We start from the raw sequence: 21076 nt of genomic DNA, 5'->3' as shown, positions 1-21076 counted from the left end.
ATTTAGCATACTGGCCGGTTTGGCTCAGCAGTTAGAGCATTGGCCCACGGACCAATGAGTCACGGGTTCGATTTTGATCAAGGGCACATATCGTGGTTGTGCTTCGTCCAAGCCCTAGTTGGGGTCGTGCAGGAGGCAACCAGTTGATGTGTCCCTCTCATGATGTTTTTCTCTCCCTCCCTCCCTCCCACTCCATCTGAAGATAAATAGAAAAATATCCTTGGGTGAGGATTAAAATACATATATATATCTATATGTTTGCCCGGCTGGTGTGGCTCAGTTTTTGAGCATCAATCCATGCACCAAGAGGTTGCCAGTTCGATTGCCAGTCAGGACACATGCCCAGGTTGTGGGCCCGATCACCAGTGGGGGCATGCAGGAGGTGGCCAATTGATGTTCTCTTTCATCCATGTCTCTCTCCCTCTCTCTCTCCCTCTCCCTCTCGCTCTCTCTAAAATCAATAAAGAAAAATTATTTTTAAAACTATGTTTAAATATCAAAACTTTGTATCACTAGGCAGTAATTATCCTAGCTAATGTTTATTGACCACAATCCAGTTGCTGTGGGAAACACTGGATACACATTGTATGTCTTTTTTTCCCCCCAAAAAAGAGCCTTTACTGAGACCTACTTAAAACATTTCAGTCTTTGATTCAAGTAAACTTCAGCTCAGTTGACTGGCTGATGGCCAGGCTAGCTAAAGGCTTCACAGTGGCAAAAACACTCCCCACCGTGTTCCAGTCTTTATAACATCCCTGGAAGGGAGCTACTCTTCTCATCCCCATTTTGCAGACGAGCAAATAGGTTAAAAGAAATTGGGCTGCCTCCTAGTACGTGGTGTGCACTGAGTCCAGGTCTGCTGGACTCCTGAGCCCTTTCTTGGAACCATGCTTGAGGACAGACAACTCAAGCAAGTGGATGTGCTCTAACTAACCTGTGCAGTCTCACTGCACGTGAGTGTACGCTGGGCCCTAATGAAAGGAACCTGGGGATTCTACAACTCCTGTGGCTCCCTCAGGCGGTGAATTGTTACAGCTTTGGCCTCCTCAGAGCTGCTATCTTGCTGCCTAGGTGGGTTCATTGGTAACTCTGCTCCCAAATAGTTGGCCAGCGTTCTCCGGCGAGGCCACTTCCTGAGAGGACTGGAACACCACTCCTGCCACACCGTTCTTTCCTGGGTCTAGTACCACCTAAATAAACTATTTACCGAATGTTTGTTTTAATTTTTTATTTTAAAATACATATATAAAATTTTCTACTTGAACCATTTAAAAAAAATTTTTTTCCTTTATCGAGTTGTAGAGGAAGGGAGAGGGAGAGAGAAACATCAATGAGAGAACATGGATTGGCCCCCTCCTGCATGCTCCCCACTGGGGATCGGGCCCACAACCTGGGCATGTGCCCTGACCGGGGATCGAACCAGTGACCTCTTGGTGCATGGGTCAACGCTCAACCACTGAGCCACACCAGCTGGGCTCTACTTGAACTGTTTGTAAGTGGACAATTCAGTGCATTCACAATACCATACAGCCATCACCACCTAATGTTTTAAAGTGACTTGAAATGCACTATTTCAAATTTCAACTCATTCTGACCATTAGTATTTGTGAAATCTCCTAATTCTATGTTTTATAATACGTGTTAAACTACATAACCATCTACATATAAAGTGCTCATTGCTTGCCATTGCAGGTCTGCATTTTATACTTTAGGGAATTGGGCCAGGATGGAGAGTCGGGCTTTCTCCATGGGCTCCTTTCACAGAGCTGTTTCCACTGCAGTTAAGGGGTGATTGAACCTGAAGTTCTCCCCGATCTAGCACAGATTTTCTTTTCTTTTTAAATTGAAGTATAATTCCAATATTATATTAGTTTCAGGTGTACAACATAGTGATTTGATATCAAATACATTATGAAGTGATCACGATAAGTCTGGTTACCTCTGTCACCACAAGAAAGTGATTACAGTGTGATTGACTATATTCTCTAGGCCGTTCATTACAGCCCTACACTGAGCAGATTTTTCTATGACTCAAGATCAAGGTGACCTAGATCTTCTCTAAATCTTTGCCTTAGAACTCCTGAGATAGAACTTAATATAAAAATAGAATGTTGCTCCCTGGCCGGTTTGGCTCAGTGGTTGGAACGTCGGCCCTCGGACCAAAAAGTCTCGGGTTTGATTCCAGTGAAGGGCACATACTTCAGTTGCAGTTCGTCCCTGGCCCTGGTTGGGTCGTGTGGGAGGCAACCAGTCAACGTGTCTGTCTCATCCATGTTTCTCACTCTCCCTCTCTCTCCCTCCCTCCCACTTTATCTGAAGGTAAATAGAAAAATATCCATGGGTGAGGATTAAAAAGAAAAAAAGAATGTTGCCCTGGCCGATGTGGCTCCGTTGAGCAATGTCCTGTGCACCAAAAGGTCACCTGGTCGATTCCCAGTCAGAGCACATGCGCAGGTTGTGGGCTCGTTCTCTTTCTCTTTCAAATCAATAAAAACACTTTTTAAAAAATAGAATGTTAAGTACAATTTGAATGTCTTCCAATTTAACATGATGCTTAAAGATTGTTGTCTCTCTTTAAAATTTACAAAAAGGAATATGCCAAAAATAGTTTTTAAGCTTTTAAAATTTAGACTTGTGCATCTTTATAGTTGTGTCTTAAACTGTATTCCTTTTAAGAGCTGATAGTCACCTTTTACTCTTGAAGAGACTCCTCAGTAACTCATTTTTAAACTACATTTTAATTGATTTCAGAGAGAGGAAGGCCTCTCTCCAGTGGGCCTCAGTTCCTCGTTTTTGCCCCACTCCTGGTTCCCGGCTTTCTCCATAGGAAAGTTTGTGCACCAGCTTTCTCCATCAACACACAGCTTCCCCGACTGTCCAGGTGCTGTGCATGCTGTGCCCGCCTGAGCATCCTGGTTCCTGATGATGGAAAACCATCGGGAGGGAAATGAGAAACCGGGTTTTCCCCTCTGGGAATGTCACACGAACCCCTGATAACAGCTCTTCCCGGAGAGATCATCGGTGGCTTTTTCTTGCACCTGCGTTTTTCAAACATTGTCCTTCCTCAGGAATCCTTTCAATCCTCCACCGGCTGGTGTTCACATTTTTTTGTATTCATTGACTTTACTGGTAAAGGCTCCAGCTATAGGGAGGGCTCTTGTCTTTTGTTTGTTCATTGATTTTTTTAGGAAAGGAAAGACAAACATCGATGTGAGAGAGAAACATCAATTGGCTGCCTCCTGCATGCCCCCTACTGGGGATCAAGCCCCAAACCCAAGCATGTGCCCTGACGAGGAATCAAACCAGGACCTCTCAGTCCATGGGACGATGCTCAATCCACTGTGCCGCGATGGGAAATTGACCTGACGCCTGAGGTTTTGGTCTTTTAAAACCACTGGATGGAGATGTGCACACTGTACAGTTTGCCCACTTAAAGCATACAGTCATTAGTTTTTAGTGTTACGTGACCATCGCCAGAGCCTAATTTCATCATCCCCCCAAGGGAACCCCATTCTCAATAGCAGTCACTCTCCTTCCCCCTCACCCCCACTCCCTGCAACCACTAATCCTGCTGCTGTAGAGATTCACCTTTTGTCAACACAGTCATCCAGTGTGTGCCTTTCATGTCTGCCTTTCACTCTGTTTACCTCCTGAGGCATGTTCTTTCCTCCCCCTACTTGAAAACCACTCACAGCAGTGGCCCTTGGCCACCTGCTCCTGCCATTCCTAGCCCTTCTGAGCTTGTCTCCTCACCACCCAGCATCTTTCTACAGCTGCCTGTCCCCTCTCCCAGCTCCTGTGTATTTGCTACATTGTCTGCCACACCCTGGACCTGGCCATCAGACCTTCCTGCATTGTCCACTATGACTGCCCCCTAGCTGCTGTAGCTGTTTAATACATTTTATTCCTCAGTTTCACTGTGCAGCCACGTGTGTGTTGTGGCTACCGTATTGGACATAGAACAGTTCCATCACTGCAGCAGTTAGTGTCAGGACTGTCTAGACAGTCACTTTGCTTTTATTTCATTTTTTCAATCCTCACCTGAGGACATTTTTCTATTTATCTTCAGATAGAGTGGGAGGGAAGGGGAGAGAGAGAGAAACATCGATGTGAGAGAGACACATTGATTGGTTGCCTCCCGCACCAGGGCTGGGGACGAACTGCAACCAAGGTCTGTGCCCTTGACTGGAATCGAACCCGCGACTCATTGGTCCACCGGCTGACATTCTACCGCTGAGCCAAACAGGCCAGGGCCACTCTGCTTTTAAGAATACAAACTAGCGCCCTGGCTGGTTTGGCTCAGCATTTGGAGCGTCAGCCTGCGGACCAGAGAGTCCTGGGTTTGGTTCCCGCTAGGGACGCATACAAAAAAAAAAAAAATACAAACTAGATCTGGTCCATTTGGCTCAGCAGTTAGAGCATCAGTGCATGGACCAGAGAGTCTCAGGTTTGGTTCCCTCTAAGGGCACGTACCCTGGTTGCGGTTCATCCCGGCTGCGGTCGGGGTTGTGCGGGTGGCAACCAGTTGATGTGTCTCTCTCGCTTCGATGTTTCTCTCTCTCTTCCTCCCTCTCTTTCTCCCGCTCTATCTGAAGATAAATGCAAAAATGTCCCTGGGTGAGGATGAGAAAAAAAAAAAAAGAATACCAAATAACTACCCTCATGACTTGTAAGTCGCTGTACCAGTCAGCCCGCAACGGGCAGCCTGGGAAGGAAGAAGGGCTCAGAAGACACAGCTCCTCTGTCACGTGGCCGTCAGTAGGAAAGTTGGGTTTTAACCAGGTCCACCTGACGAGTCCCTGGGTAGAGCGTATTCCTTCGAGACTGTCTGAGATGGACTCTCCGTGTGCGGGTTGAGCTTCATGAAGGCGGAGACCAAGTATGTCGTCATCCTCAGGGCTGGCAGTAAGTATTCAGGAAATATTTAGTGAATGAGTAAATGCCCAGATAAATATCAAAAGATGACAGTTATGTTTGTCCAAGAGCGTCCCCAAAAGGCTGCTCCCTCCACCTCCACCACACACTACATTGGAGTTTTATCTAGAGATTTCCATCCACTCCAGAAGAAAGGGCGTAAATTACTTGGCTTATTAACTACCAGCTGGCACCCAGATTCTTCATAGGCCAGCCAAGTCCCTCAGAGCCACTTGACAGGGATCCTGCGAATACTGCTCGGAGCCGGTCGGTCAGGGCTCCGTCCTCCACGTGGGCGCCAGCTCCTGCTCCGCAGGGCCCTCTGCTGCTGGAGGCCCCGGTGGCAGGCAGAGAAGTCCCCGCGAGAACCTGCCTGGCCCTCCAGCCCTGAGAGTGCCACCACCCTGGTCGTCCCTAGCTCCAGTGTGCCCAGAGCCACAGTGACCTTTTCAAAAGTCATTTTAGTCTTTGAGGGATTTTTAATGCAAAATATTCCTGTAGTTACAGAGGCGGCCTGGGAGCGTGGTGGGAGGAGCTTGTGTTGAGTCTCTCCATCGGGTTGTGACACCGGCTGTGTGACCTTGGGCAAGGGACTGATTCTCTCAGCCTCGCATTCCCAGTCTGCCCAACGGAGATGAAAACACCCGTCCTGTGGCGTTGGGAAGCTGGGAGAAGGTTCCAAACGCTTGGCACAGGGCCACCCTGGCAAGTGCCTGTTGTCTTGCGACAACCCTCGATACAAAATAAAAGTGAGCGTTTCCCCACCCACAGCCCTTTGATAAACAGATGGAGTGGGTATGCTTCTAGAATTTTTCTCTCTGTACAGAAATACGTACATAGGTAATTTGTGTTAATAAAAATTAGATCGCGCCATCATGTACAGAATGTTCTGTAGCTTGTGTTTTTGTTCAGTGACTGTGTCCCTGAAAAAAACACCTGGTGCATGCACAAGCGTCAACAACTTTCATTTTGAGAGGCTCCGTGGCATTTCCTGGCTTCTCAACCACTCTCCTGTTGGACTCGGGGTTATTCCAGTTTTCCCACTATGTGCATAGTGACAGCCGACTCAGGGAAGGTCCAGGAGGTTCGTCAGAGGGTGTTACTTCAATGTCCTGTCAGGTAACTATCACTGAGTCCAAAAATGTTGTCCAATTCCCCTTCACTTTTCTCCTTCCTCGCCTCCTTTCTGGGTCAGCATCATGGTTAAGAGGGAGACGCCCCTCTTGGGGTCCAGTCCCTGCTCTGTCTTGAGGTGGCATGTGGTCTGGGCAGGTCACCTCACCACTTGCACCTCAGTGTCCTTACCTGTGAGCTGGAGGAAATGCTCAGCTCAGAAAATGTTAGTTGTTATTCTCCTGTTGGTCTCCTCACTTTGCCAGGGGCTGTGCAGGGTCTACTGGTGCAAAGACAAACCACGGTCTTTGCCCTAAAGGAGCAAGACCTTGACTGTGCATGACAGACAGCAAAAAGCTGACTCTGGGGCAGAGCACGCCTTTCTCCAGCCAAGTTTTCAAGTTTTGAAATAATTTGAGTCCCTGACTCCTTTGAGGCGCAGTTGCGGGCTGCCACCTCCTTTCCTTCCTGCCAAAGACTCAAGGTGAACTTGTGTCTGGAGTACCAGGTGGGAGAGCATCTCCTGGCTCTTCAGCTCCTTCCCTGTGGGCCCAGCTTTCTCCAGTGGAGGTTCACTTCACCCAGGACCCCCTTCCAGATGAGAGGAAGGTCCCAGCCAACACTCCAGTGCCAAAGGCTCCCCTCTTCCCTCTTCCCAACTTCCTGTGGGCCAGGTTCAAGTGCACTTCCCCCTGGGGAGTCCCGGTGGCCTGTCTAGTCCATGGGCCTACTCCTATATCCTCTCTGCCCCTGCTGAGCCGTGACCTGGGGCACGGAGCCCTGAGCTGGCCACGCGCCCTGCTCCCAGATTGCTGCTCTCTGGACCCATTTTGCTCGCAGTAAATAGGAGGTCATCTCTGCCTGTGCCGGACAGCATGTGGCAGGGCGGCTGCTAAGCCTGCAGCAGTTGCTCTAAATTTCTGAATTAAACCTTCATTCCTCTCCTTTTTTACCATTCGTTCATTCAACGTATTTGAGTGGCCACTGTTCAGCCTGCCCTGCCCAGGGGATACAGTCAGTGATGAATGAGACAACGTCCCTGCCCACACATTTGAGTGTAGGAAGCAGACATTAAGCAAATAGCCTCATTAATGAATTTGAAACTATAGAGATAAATTTTGTATCAGAATGGAATATAAATCTCTGAGTATAGTAAGTTGATTCACTGTAACTGGGACCTAACCCCAGATGTCAGGGGAGAGAGGAGGAAAGGGATCAAGAGGTGCAAAGGCCCTGGGGCAAGCAGGTTGGTGGTTCCTCAAAAGTTGAACACAACCCTGGCTGGTTTTCTCAGTGGTTAGAGCATCGGCCCGTGGACCAGAGAGTATTGGCTTCGGTTCCCGCTAAGGGCATGTACCTCGGTTGCAGTTTGTCCCCAGCCCTAGTTGGGGCCGTGTGGGTGGCAACCAGTCGATGTGTCTCTCTCACATTGATGTTTCTTTCTCTCTCTTCCACCCCCCCCCCTCCCTCCGGCTCTATCTGAAGATAAACGCAAAAATGTCCTTGGGTGAGGATAAAAAAAAAAAGAAAAAGTTGAACACAGTTATCACATGATCCAGCAATTCCGCTCCTAGGTATACATGTGTATCCATATATATACTCAAGAAAAATGAAAACATATCCATGTGAAAACGTGTGTATGCATTTTTATAGCATCATCATAACAGCCAAAAAGTGCAACAACCCAAGTGTCCAGCAACTAATGAATGGATAAACAAAAGGGTATTTCCGTGCAATGAGTACTATTCAGCCGTAAAAAGGAATGAAGTACTGATTCCGGCTACAACATGGGTGAACCTTGAAAACATGCTGCTAAGTGAAAGGAGCCAGTCAATAAAAGGCCACATGCTGAATGACCCCGTTCATATGAAATGTCCAGAATAGACAAATCCCTGGAAAGCAGACTGCTCGCAGGTCTGAGAGTCTACTCAGGCTGCCACAACAAAGCTCCACAGACGGGAGCTCAGACGATGAAAGTCAGAGATGGAGGTGTTGGAAGGGTTGGTTTCAGTCTGAGGCCGCTCTCCTTGGGTGTAGGTGGCTGTCTTTCTCCTTTCTCTTCACGTGGTCTTTCCTCTGTGTGTCCACATTCTGATCTCTTCTGTGACACTGGTCACACTGGATCAGAGCCCACTCTAACGACCTCACTTTGCCTCTTTAGAGACTGTTTCCAAATCAGTCACATTCTGATATACTGGGGGTGAAGACTTCAACATAAGAATGGGGTTCAGTGCCCTGGCCGGTTTGGCTCAGCGATTAGAGCATCGGCCTGCGGTCTAGAGAGACCCGGGTTCCGTTCCCACTAAGGGCACGTACTTCAGTTGCAGTTTGTCCCCGGCCCTGGTTGGTTGTGCGGGTGGCAGCTACTCGATGTGTCCCTTTCACGTCGATGTTTCTCTCTCTCTCTCTCTTCCTCTCTCTCCCTCCCACTCTATCTGTACAAAAAATGGAAAAATGTCCTCGGGTGAGGATAAAAAAAAAAAGAATGGGGTTCAGGGGGCTCGATTCAGCCCATAACAGGAGGAGTGGGGAGTGACTGTGAATGGACACGGGGCTTCTTTCCGGGTGATGCAAGTGTTCTGGGCTTAGCGACCCACACATTTGTGAATATGCTGAAAACTACAGACCTACTCTGAAAAGGGTGACCTGTGCCCTGGTGTGGAAGGAGCCTGGTTCGCAGAGAGGGAGTAGAAAAGTGGGGTGCCGGCAGGTTGGCAGGGTTCCCGTTACTGAGGGCCTCTCAAACCCAGGGGCCCCAGTGCTTCAAAGTCTGTTCCCTGCATAAGACTCTGCCCTTCTCCACAATGTCTGGCCTGAAAGCTCGTTATCAGGGACCCTTTCAGATTGGGATTGGGATTGGGATTGGGATCGGAATGAGGACACTTTTTAAACCTCCAAGAGCCAAATCCCGTCCCTGGTGGGTGGTTTACCATGGAGCAGACACAGCTCAGGATGACCTCTTCTTGTTGACACACAGCGTTTCCGGTGCGTGAGGTGTTGTTCTAAGTCCTTGTCAACTTGTATGCCATTTGATTCTTCCAACAACCCAGTGAGTAGGCACCATTTCTCTCTTGCCAAAAGTCACATTACCTACACAGCTAATGAAAGACAGAGTCAGGCTTGGCTGGTGTGGCTCAGTGGTTGAGCATCGGCCCATGCACCAAGAGGTCGCCGGTTCAATTCGCAGTCAGGGCACATGCCCAGGTTGTGGGCCCGATCCCCAGTGGGGGGCATGCAGGAGGGGGCCAGTCCATGTTCTCTCTCATTGATGTTTCTATCTCTCTCTCCCGCTCACTTCCTCTCTCTCTAAAAATCAATAGAGGAAAAAAATGTTTTTAATGTTTCAAGTAGAAAATTTTATATATGTTTTTACCACAATAAAAAATTAAACATTTGGCCCTGGCCAATTTGGCTCAGCAGTTAGAGTGTCTGCTTGCGTTCCAGAGAGACCCGGGTTCGGTTCCCGCTAAGGGCATGTACCTCGGTTGCAATTTGTCCCCAGCCCTGGCTGGTTGTGTGGGTGGCAGCCACTCAATGTGTCCCTTTCACGTCGATGTTTCTCTCTCTCTCTCTCTTTCTCTCTCTCTCTCTTCCTCTCTTTCCCTCGCACTCTATCTGAACAAAAAGTGGAAAAATGTCCTCGTGTGAGGATTAAAAAAAAAAAAATTAGCCCTGGCCGGTTTGGCTCAGCGGTTAGAGCGTTGGCCTGCGGTCTGGAGAGACCTGGGTTCGGTTCCCGCTAAGGGCGCGTACTTCGGTTGCAGTTTGTCCCCGGCCCTGGTTGGTCGTGTAGGTGGCAGCCACTCGATGTGTCCCTTTCACGTCGATGTTTCTCTCTCTCTCTCTCCCCCTCCCACTCTATCTGTACAAAAATTGCAAAAATGTCCTCGGGTGAGGATAAAAAAAAAAAATTGAACATTTGGTAAATCACAGGAACAAAGCCTTCGGGAGGGTGGGTCTCGGGGAGGCTGTGCTGGGGTAGAGGCAGGCTTAGGGCTGGGCATTGCCCCTGCCTCCCGCTGCCTGTGTACGCAGGCTGCTCCTCCTTCCTCCCAGTTCTCAGCCCAGCCCTGAGGCTCCTTGGCAAGGCTGCGGGAGCGCCCGCCCTGCCAGGAGGGTCAGGACCAGTGTCAGAGGTGACCAAGTGACACCCAAGGGGCTGCCCAGAGGGCAGGGTGCCTGCCTCCCTGGGAAGCCACCTCCCAGCTAGGGGGTGGGTGCGACAGAGGCCTGCGTGACTTTGTGGCTGACATTCCTCAGTGGCCACGTGGCCCCAACTGGCAGGGACAGCTGCAGACAGGGGCCGGACCAGCTTTGTTCCCAGAGTGGCACCCGTTCTCCCTCAGGCCCTGCTCCACTCCTGCTTGGTGCTGCTTTTCTTCTGGGGGCTCAGTGAGCAGCTGGCACTGTGGGTCCCCCACCATGAGTGCCTAGAGGCAGGGAACCGCCAGGGTCCATCCACGGGGGGCGCGGGGCTCTGGGGGGATGGGGCAAGACCAGACAAAGCAGCAGATTGAGAAGGGGCTCCAGCTGTACCAGTCTAACCAGACAGAGAAGGCGCTGCAGGTGTGGACAAAGGTCCTGGAAAAGAGCTCGGACCTCGTGGGGCGCTTTCGAGTGCTGGGCTGCTTGGTCACAGCCCACTCTGAGATGGGCCGCTACAAGGAGATGCTGAAGGTGGGCGCGCCCTGGGGGGGGGGGGCATGGGAGGGGGGCCAGAGCTGGACTTCTCCCACGTCCCCTCCTGCCTCCTCGGGCTCCCCGGTGTCCCATAAGCTAGCAGCCGAGGACTAAGGCTCTGAACCCACATCTGAGGCCTTGGGCCTTCGATGCTGAGTCTTGGCTTGGGATTTGGGCCCGTGGCTATGAACTGCAGGGTTCAGATCTCGAGGCCTGGAGTCTAGATTCCAGCCGTCCTGTTTGGGGTTCTCAGTCTGTGTCTGGGGGGCGCTGCCTCCAGGTTTGAGGCTGGGAGTGGGTAGGTGGTGGGGACTGAAGATCTGGGCTGGGGTAAGAAAGGTGAGCTCGGTCTGAGCAGAGCTCTGGGGCTGAAGCTTCCAGTCTATGGTGGGAGCAGAGAATGCAGCTGAGGCTGGGTGTGCAAGGTTGGGCTCGGAAGCTTCGGGATGTGAAGCTTGGAGGGGCGGAGGCTCCAGTCCAGGCTCAGGCCGACGGTCACATGCCCACCACCCCTCTGCAGTTTGCTGTGGTGCAGATCGACACTGCTCGGGAGCTGGAGGATGCCAACTTCCTCCTGGAGAGCTACCTGAACCTGGCCCGCAGCAACGAGAAGCTGTGCGAGTTTCACAAGACCATCTCCTACTGCAAGACCTGCCTCGGCCTGCCTGGCACCAGGGCGGGCGCCCAGCTCGGGGGCCAGGTCAGCCTGAGCATGGGCAATGCCTTCCTGGGCCTCAGCCTCTTCCAGAAAGCCCTGGAGAGCTTCGAGAAGGCCCTGCGCTATGCCCACAACAACGATGACACCATGCTGGAGTGCCGCGTCTGCTGCAGCCTGGGCAGCTTCTACGCCCAGGTCAAGGTGGGCTGGGGCCCCGGGGCGGGGGCCGTGGCGGGCTCAGCCTCCCCTTGAACTACCTCATTCAGTCTCCCCGCTTAGGTAGGGATGAGGTGGACAAGAGTCCGAGGGGGACAACACATAGCCAGGAAGGTAGAGACAGGCTCAGAAAGGTGGAGTCAGAATTCAAACCTTAATCTGTCTGACGGGGGGAGTGGGAGCTCCTGTATGAGGACGGGTCACACACCTGCACCACCGTGATTGCTGTGTGACCCTGGACACGGCGCCTCTCCTCGCTGAACCTTGGTAGGTATATCTGTATAATGAGGGAGGGTACGACCTGCCCTACACAGCATGTTTGTAAGGATTCACTCAGCCAATACTTACTGAGCACTTACTGTATCTCAGGCACTGTTGGCCTGGGGTGCAGCAGTGGAAACAATAGCAGAGTCCCTCACCTCTTGAAGCTTGCCCTCTGGTTGGGGGGAGAAAGAGGATAAACACAATGAGTAAGTTAATTGCATAACATGCTAGAAAGTGCTTCTTAGGAGGAAGGAAAACGGGAAAGGGGTGAGAGATGCTGAGGAGGGGGTGCTGCAATTTCAATCAGTTGGATGTTGGAAGGCTTCAGAGAGGTAATGTCGAAGGGAATGAGAGGATGAGTCATGCAGAAATCTGGGAAAAGAGTGGACAAGAGGGAATAGCTAAGGCAAAGCTCTGCCCTTGGGAGGGGGTTATATGGGCGTACCTGGCATGTTCCAGGGAGGGTGGAGGCTGGCAGGCTGCAGCAGGAGGTGAGGAGATAGGAGGTGGGGGAGGGGAGAAGGAGGACTGTGAAGGAACTGATGGGGCCAGTGACCATAGGCTTCTGATCTGAGCATTTGTTCTTTCTCTAGGCATCCAGGCTCTGCTCGGACCCAGGTCAGATGTTAATACCTGGCACACAGTAGATGCTTAGTAAATCTAGGGGTAAATGAGTGTGCAGATGGTTACGAATCGGAGCTGGGTTGTGAGGAAATCAGAGTCATCCAGGATGACACCAAGCATTTTGTTTTCAGCAACTAGACAGACAGGGAAGCCATTCAGTGAGATGCAGGAGGGTTGGAGAGAAAGAAATAGAGGTGTTTTCAAACTGTTTTTTTTTGTTTTTTTTTTTGCACAGATAGAGTAGGAGGGAGAGAGAGGAAGAGAGAGAGAGAGAGAAACATCGATGTGAAAGGGACACATCGAGTGGCTGCCACCTACACGACCAACCAGGGCCGGGGACAAACTGCAACCGAGGTACATGCCCTTAGCGGGAACCGAACCCGGGTCTCTCTGGACCGCAGGCCGATGCTCTAACCGCTGAGCCAAACCGGCCAGGGCTCAAACTGTTTTTTTTATTATGAAGAAAATTATGGAAACAGCTCAAGTGTCCATCAATAGATGAGCGGATAAAAAAGCTGTGGTACATGTACACAATGGAGTACTATGCAGCTGTAAGAAAGAAAGATCTCTTATCCTTTGAGACAACATGGAGGGACCTGGAGAGTATTATGCTAAGCGAAATAAGCCAATCAGAGAAAGACAAATACCACATGATCTCACTTATTTGTGGAACATAATGAACAGGCTGGGCAGATGAACGAAATACACCCAGAGACATAGAAAGGAGTATGGTTCAGATTGACAAACCTCAGAGTAGGGGGGTGGGGGATGGATGAGATGAACCAAAGAACTTATATGCATGTATGCATAACCAATGGACATAGACAACAATCCTAGGGGGTTGGGGGGACAGGATGGGGAGGAGGGTGTCTAGAAAAGAAAAAGGAGAAACATCTGTAACAAAAATAAATTAATAAAAATTGGGGAAAAGAAAGAAAGAAAATTAAGCATGCAGGAAAGTCGAGAGAATAATGTAATGAATCTCCATATATCCACTTAGATTTGATAATTATTGATATTTTGCCATATTTGATTTACATTTTTTTCAATTTCCATTAAAAAATATTTCAATTACAGTTGACATTCAATATTATATTAGTTTCAGGTTGCAGCATGCTGGTTGGACACTTACGTACCTTACGAAGCGATCCCCCAGTAAGCCCAGTGCCCACCTGGCCCCATACACAGTTATTACAATATTATTGACTGTACTCCCCGTGCTGTACTCCACATCCCCGGGACTGTTTTCTAACTGCCAATTTGTATTTCTTAATCCCTGATTTATGTATTTTTAACTGAAGTGTTGTGATATAAAATTATAGATACCATGATATTTTTTACCTCAAGTAGTTTAGTATGCATCTCTGAGGGGAAAAGACATTTTCTTGTATCAAGACACTTTCTCACATACTCACAATACTGTTATCACACACACCATAATGACAAATTTATCTTAATTTCTGTGCGTATCCTGAGAACATGCCTGTACCCTGGGCTGCTCTACACTGGAATAGAAACAAGAACCACACATTACAGTGGTTAGTGTGTCTCTCAAGTCTCTTTCGGTAGAAAATCCCTGCCCTCCCCTTTTATTTTTCATCCGCTATTGAAGAAACCCAATTAACTGCCTTGTAGAATGTTCCATCTGACTGTCTCATCGCTTCCTCAAGGAGTCATGAAAGTGTTCCTTTCTCTCTCTCCCTCTCTGTGAACTGATTCTGAATAATGGCTGGGTTAGATTCAGGCGGCCCAGTCCAATTCAAGTCTAATGTTTCCGGATTTTCCTTAACTTATTTTGAACTCGATTCTTTTTCTCTTAGACCGAAAATCTTGTTTTTTAACAACACAATTAAATATTTACTTTATCCTGTAAAATACATAAAATGGTTTCAAAAGACAATACCAATATTACTAAAAAAAATGACTACTGAAGGCGGATTAAGATTTCTTTGCTGTTTTTTGTCTTCATAACACATCCCACTATGGATGAACTGTCCAAGTACATGTTGTAAGTTCATTTGAAATAATTTTTTCTGTGTGTTTATGCTAATATAGTATAATGCAATATAATATATTATGATGCAATCATATTATATTACATTGTATTATATATAACATAATTTTATATATTATATGAAATAATATATTATAACATAATTCTATTATAATGTATAATAATTTTAATTATTATAATTAATTATAATAGAATAATATAATGATATGCAGTTAGGGTGATTTATTTCTATTTTCTATTTTTAGGATTTTAAAAATTTAATTTTTTTGCAACTGTAGAACATTTACATGACTTCAAAAAAAAGTACATAACAGGCCCTGGCCGGTTTGGCTCAGTGGTTAGAGCGTTGGCCCGTGGACCAGAGAGACCCGGGTTCGGTTCCCGCTAAGGGCACGTACCTCGGTTGCAGTTTGTTCCCAGCCCTGGTTGGGGTCGTGTGAGTGGCAATCACTTAATGTGTCTCTCTCACATCGATGTTTATCTCTCGTTCTTCCTCCCTCTCTCCCTCCTGCTCTATCTGAAGATAAGTGCAAAAAAAATGTCCTTGGGTGAGGATTAAAAATATATATATACATTAACAGTCCAACCGGTGTTGCTCAGTGGTTAGAGTGTCGGCCCGCGGACCAAAGAGTCACAGGTTCAGTTCTGGTCAAGAACACGTACCTTGGTTGTGGTTCGGTCCCTGGCCCTGGTCAGGGTCGTGCAGGGTCGTGCGGCTGATCAATGTGTCTCTGTCACATCGATGTTTCTCTCTCTCTCTCTCTCTCTCTCCCCACCCCCACCCCCTCCACTCTATCCAAAGATAAATGGAAAAATATCCTCGGGTAAGAATTAAAATAAGTAAATAAAATAAAAAGTATGTAACAAAATTTGTTAGGAACAGGTTTCTGTCGGGGTTATGGAGAGGTCTCAGGTCATAGTAACTCAGAGGTGCTTGTTACATAGTCGGTGGAAGAGCAAATAGGTTTTCCATGAGAAAGAACAGAGAAACAGGGCTGTAGCTGAAGGAGACATGAGGTCAAAAGATTGTTGGATTTTCATTTCTGTTTTTATATTTTAAATGAGGTGAGAGATGCTGCTGGGACTTGTTCCAGGGCCCCAGGAGGGGCTCACATTTGACAGGAGCAGGGAGCCCCCCTCCACAGTGGCAGGAGGGAAGCAGAAGGGTCCATCAGTGGCGGTGATGGATGAGCTGCTTAATGGAGCTCCTCTCTGACTGTCTTCTGTTGCCCCAATGGAGTGTGAGGTGAGGTTGTCAGCTTGTAATGGGCAGGTAGAAAGGGCATTTGTAGAAGGCATTTGGAGGTTTGAAGAGGAAGAAAGGATAGGAATGATTTCTTTGCCTCAGTGAGTCTATCCCAATGTTCTTTTGAGCCGTGACAATCAGTCCCAGAGCCTTCAGGAAGCAACCGGGGGGTGGGGGGGCTCTGGTGTGCCCCCCACCCTTTCCCTTCTGTGTGTCTCTGAAGCTGAGGGGCCCACCTGGGGCTGGGTGAGAAGAGAAGCCAGCTGTATTTTCTCGCCTTCTCATTCATTCGTTCAACAAATATTTATTGGGCATCTCCTAAGTGCCAAGAACCAAGCAGCAACATCACCCAACATCAACAAACTGGATGAAAAACCCTGTGTTCCCGGAGCCTACACCTTTGCACTGGCTGTTCCCTCTGCCTGGTTCACTCTTTCCCTAGAATCCAGAAGGGATGAACCAACACTCAGTGGGGCCTACAGCCCTCAACTTAAGGGCAGCTCCTGACACTCAGCGTGCTCCCTCCCACTCCGCCCCCTCCCTGTGTCCCTGCAGGACTACGAGAAAGCCCTGTTCTTCCCCTGCAAGGCTGCAGAGCTCGTCAATGACTATGGCAAAGGCTGGAGCCTCAAGTACCGCGCCATGAGCCAGTACCATATGGCTGTGGCGTATCGCCTGCTGGGCCACCTGGGCAGTGCCATGGAGTGTTGTGAGGTGGGGCAACAGGGAAGCGGCGGGGCAGGTGGTGGTGTTGGCCAGGGTCTGGGACCCAGAGCAGGTGGGCCTCCTCCTTCCAAATCAGCCCACGGAGGCCCCACGTCCTGCCCCCCTGGCCCAGCCTTTCTATAGCTGAGCCCCTGAAGGATGCATGTTTCTCCCGCCCCCAACCTCACTCATTTCCTGTCCATTCTCAGGGGATGGGGCTTCCCTCTGCTCCCCACCACACATCCGCTGTGGGATACTTCACGTAGAAAGAGAGCCATTTCTGAAGTTCTACTGACCTAGGTTCAAATCCCAGCTTTGCCCCTTACTAGTCAGGTGACTTCGATGGCGTCACTTCTGCTCTCTGAGCCTCAGTTTCCACTTTACTGAGTGCTGTGAGGTCCCACTGGTTCAGTGTATGGAGCCTGAGAACCATGATTAGTGCACAGGGCTCTGAGGATGTTGGTGATCCCTGGGCTGCCCGTCACTGGGCGAGGCCACCCCAGTGGTGGGGGCAGATGAGCAGGCCCAAGTGACTGGGCTCCCTCACAGGAGTCTATGAAGATCGCACTGCAGCATGGGGACCGGCCACTCCAGGCACTCTGCCTGCTCTGCTTTGCTGACATCCACCGGAGCCGTGGGGACCTGGAGGTGAGGTCGCCGGGATATGGGGCAGAGGGTGCAGGCTTGGCCCAGTCTGACCCCACCCCACCCACCTGGCTGTGCAGACAGCCTTCCCCAGGTATGACTCCGCCATGAGCATCATGACCGAGATCGGAAACCGTCTGGGGCAGGTGCAGGTGCTGCTGGGTGTGGCCAAATGCTGGGTGGCCAGGAAGGCGCTGGACAAGGTAAGGTGGGGCCCCCAGTGTTTCCAGTGCTCCCAGCCAACAATCTGTGGGTCTGGTCCTGGGCAGGACTCTTTCAGACACTTTGTCTAACATCAGCCTCGCCCCAATCTAGGCATTTCAGGTCATTTTCCAGCTTCAGAGAAGGCCCACGTGTTGCCCAGTGACACAGCTAGTAAAGGTCCAGAGCTGGGGTTTGAACTCAGGAAGCTTAACTGCTTCCTGTGATTACACAGAACCCTGCAAGACAGAAATCTTTTCCCCCTTCTGTATCTGAGTAAACTGAGGCAGGAGGCAATGCACACACAGCTCTTGCAGCTGCACCCCAGTCTCCTACTACCTTCGCACACAAGGCAGCTGCCCAGCCACCCTCCCCTCCCCACGCCCGCCTCTCCTTACCCCTTCCTTTCCTACGAGCCAAGGCCTTGGTCAGACAGCTCCGTCCACTGCCCTGGCCTGTGTTCACCTTGCAGGCTCTGGATGCCATTGAGAAAGCCCAGGACCTGGCCGAGGAGGTGGGGAACAAGGTCAGACCTGATTCTGTCTTCTGGGTCTGGAGTCAAGAGTCCAAGGTGGGATTGTGGGTGGGTGGAGAGGGCCCTGAGTCCACTCATGCCCTCAGCCCTTCCCGATCTCCAGGAGTTGCCCCAGCCATCCCCAGCCCCCAGCTGTTTCTCTTCCATCCAGAGAGTGCTTCAAAGGGCTGGGTAAGAACAGCATAGCTTGGAGGGTATCAGAATTGGGTATCAGAATTCCTCAGAGCCTTCTTGATGGTCATTAAAACTCCTAACAGTGGCCTCTGCTCATTGAGAGATGGGCATTGACAGGGCTCTTGTAGGTGTGGCTTCCAGTTCTGTCTCCCTGCAAGGTGGGTATAGTGAACCTCATTTTACAGATGAGAACAGCAAGGCTCGAGGGCTCAGGGGCCCACTATACCTGGCCTTTTTTTTTTTTTATCCTCACCCCGTCCATTTTTTTGTTCAGATAGAGTGGGAGGGGGAGAGAGGGAGAGAGGAAGAGAGAGAGAGAGAGAAACATCGACGTTGAAAGGGACACATCGAGTGGCTGCCACCCTCATGACCCAACCAGGACCGGGGACAAACTGCAACCTGCAACTGAGGTACATGCCCTTAGAGGGAACCAAACCCCGGGTCTCTCCAGACTGCAGGCAGACACTCTAACCGCTGAACCAAACCGGCCAGGGCTGGCCTGTCTTAACTCCAAAGATATATGGCCTCTCCAAATTTAATTGTACCCAAACCTTTAAACACTGAAAATCAGCTTAGTGTTTCTCAAAGTCTTCTAGAAGATATGCATTTCTCTTGGATTGGGTAACAGTCCTAAAAGGCCAAATATATGTGCCTTTGACTTGGTTATAGCCACTCGGGTTTACCCAAGTATCTCAGGCTGATCAGAAACACGGACAAGCTGTTGTGTATATTTAACTAATGAGAACAGGAAAGCAAGTTTTATGGAGTCAATGCAGCAGATTTGGTCAATAAAACCCTTCAAAAACATGGGGTTCCCCAACTGGTTCTAGGGGTGAAGACCACTGACCTCGCCACCCCTCATTCCGCATGAAGGGAAACCAAGGCCCAGAGAGGGCGGGACATTTCTCCTAGGTCCATCGGCCAGGCAGGAATGTGCCCGGGCCTGGACCCTGTATGATCTGACTGCCCGGTGACCCCCCGGGCCAGCTTCTCGGGCGGGGCCAGGAGGGAAACGGACAGCTGCTCACCAGCTGACCTGGTCCCCCCCTGCCGCTGTGCTGACGTGGGCCCAGCTGAGCCAGCTGAAGCTGCACTGCCTGAGCGAGAGCATCTACCGCAGCAAGGGGCTGCAGCGCGAGCTGCGCGCTCACGTCGTGCGCTTCCACGAGTGCGTGGAGGAGACGGAGCTGTACTGCGGCCTGTGCGGGGAGTCCATCGGCGAACGGAACAGCCGCCTGCAGGCCCTGCCCTGCTCCCACATCTTCCACCTCCGGTGAGGGCCCCCGCTGGCGGGGCCGGGGCACGCAGGCCTCTTTGGGGTGCTCTAGGGCCTAATCACAATAGCAGAACGAACGGCAGACACTGCTTTCTGCGTCCCAGGTGTTCCTAAAAGCTCCCCACACATTAACGCGTTGAGTCCTCCCAGCAGCCCATGAGGTAGCCATACTTGGGAGCATGCTCCCCAAAGAGAATTCAGAAAGGCCTCTGAAAGGTCGTGGCATTCAGACACCGGGAAGTGCATCCCTTCCAGGCCAGGGCGATGGGCAAGCGGGGTTGCGGGCAGGGGCCTGGGGCCATCTTCTTCCCTTGACGCCCTCCAAGCCCCTGCAGAGGAGCGGGTAGGAGAGAGAGCGCTGGCCCAGGATGGCAGGACGGGCTCAGTGACAGAGCCCTTTGCCTCCCAAGGTGCCTGCAGAACAATGGGACGCGGAGCTGCCCCAACTGCCGCCGCTCATCCATGAAGCCGGGCTTTGTGTGAGCTCATCAGCAGTCACGGGCTTCCGCCTCCACTGCCCTGCTCCTTCTCCGCCGTCATGCTGGAGACCCCTGACTGGCCATGTCTTGGATGCCTGTTTACTCCTGGGGCAGCCACCAGGGCCACCTCGGGCCCCCACCAGGGCCAGGGGCCTGCCCCCTGCTGCTCCTCAAGGCCTTGCTGCTGCCCTCTCCCACCTCTTTGTACTTTGCTCTTTATAGAAAAATAAAACGTTTGTACCAGGTTCCAGAGATTCTGACTTTCCCTGCCCATGTGAGCTTCCTCAGACACACTGTCCCTCTGCACATTTGTGTGAGGGCCTCCAGCTGCCCTCCCAGGTTCTCGGGATGCCAGCGAGCCAGAGACAAAGATCCCTTGGGGAGGAGCTGCGGACATGCGGCTGGGGAGGAGGATGCCATAGACAGTAAACATCATAATCAAGCAATAGAAAATCTGTTAGAAAGATGTTATGGACTGAATTGTGTTCCCCAAAGTTCACATGTGGAAGCCCTAACCCCACCGTGACTGTGTGAAGAGACAGGGCCTTTAGGAGCTAATTAAGGTTAAATGAGGTCATAAGGGTGGGGCCCTAATCTGTTAGATGAATGTCCTTATAAGAAGAGGAAGAGACACCTGAATGTAAAATCATGAGGAACACCAAATAAACGGAAATTTAGAAATATTCTACAAAGTAACTATAATCTTCAAAAGCATCAAGGTCATGAAGCCAAAAATAGACTGAGAAACTATTCCAGATTAAAAGAGACTTAAACACTACAACTAAATACAATGCTTGGTACTGGGCTGTAAATTACATTATTGGGACAGTGGTTGAAACATGAATGGGATCTAATCCTTAGACCTCCTGATATTAAAGAGTGTGTTGTGGTTAAGCAGGCAAACGACACTGATTGTAGGAAATGTCCACCAGAGTATTCGAGGTGATGTGACAGCCGATCAGATCTGCTCTCAGTTGGTACAAGGAGCAAGGTTATTTGTGTTGTATTTCAACTTTTCTCTAAGTTTGATTTTTTTCCTATATATATATATGTTTAAATATATTATATTGATTATTTTAGAGAGAGGAAGAGAGAGAGAGATAGAAACATCGATGTGAGAGGGAAACATTGATCAGCGACCCCCTGCACAACCCCACTGGGGATCGAGCCCGCAACTGGGCATGTGCCCTGACTGGGAATCTAACGGGGACCTCTCAGTCCATGGGACAATGTTCAATCCACTGAGCCACACCACCAGGCCTTTTTTTTTTTTTAACAGTAGAGCATAGTAAGGGAATGAGGAGTGTGGGGAAGGGCTGGGGCTGCAGCATT

General features: G+C 50.1%; 1 protein-coding gene across 2 annotated transcripts; it reads left to right on the top strand.

The window, feature by feature from the left end:
• The first annotated feature begins 10299 nt into the window (after nucleotides 1–10299).
• Nucleotides 10300–19938, top strand: RAPSN (receptor associated protein of the synapse). Of its 2 annotated transcripts, XM_036258841.1 has the most exons (8): nucleotides 10300–10704; nucleotides 11228–11566; nucleotides 16285–16443; nucleotides 16984–17082; nucleotides 17160–17282; nucleotides 17753–17806; nucleotides 19063–19262; nucleotides 19676–19938. In XM_036258841.1, exons 1-8 carry the CDS (start codon nucleotides 10513–10515, stop codon nucleotides 19746–19748), a joined length of 1239 nt encoding a protein of 412 aa, XP_036114734.1. In that variant the 5' UTR covers nucleotides 10300–10512; the 3' UTR covers nucleotides 19749–19938. The 2 variants fall into 2 exon arrangements, with proteins under 2 accessions (XP_036114734.1, XP_036114735.1); XM_036258842.1 differs by lacking the exons at nucleotides 17160–17282; nucleotides 17753–17806 and having other exon boundaries at nucleotides 10344–10704.
• Nucleotides 19939–21076: the final 1138 nt, after the last annotated feature.

This window comes from Molossus molossus, unplaced genomic scaffold, assembly GCF_014108415.1.
Source record: "Molossus molossus isolate mMolMol1 unplaced genomic scaffold, mMolMol1.p scaffold_m16_p_13, whole genome shotgun sequence".
Lineage (NCBI taxonomy): Eukaryota > Metazoa > Chordata > Mammalia > Chiroptera > Molossidae > Molossus > Molossus molossus.
Note: the sequence above shows the minus strand (reverse complement) of the source record. Positions and strands in the feature narration are given on the sequence as shown.

What these genes read in the sequence shown, in the direction of transcription:
- RAPSN (XM_036258841.1), top strand. Translation starts at nt 10,513, where the DNA reads ATGGGGCAAGACCAGACAAAGCAGCAGATTGAGAAGGGGCTCCAGCTG. An exon ending in GCTACAAGGAGATGCTGAAG is followed by an intron (nt 10,705 to 11,227) that starts GTGGGCGCGCCC and finishes ACCCCTCTGCAG; the next exon opens with TTTGCTGTGGTGCAGATCGA. An exon ending in TCCCACATCTTCCACCTCCG is followed by an intron (nt 19,263 to 19,675) that starts GTGAGGGCCCCC and finishes TTGCCTCCCAAG; the next exon opens with GTGCCTGCAGAACAATGGGA.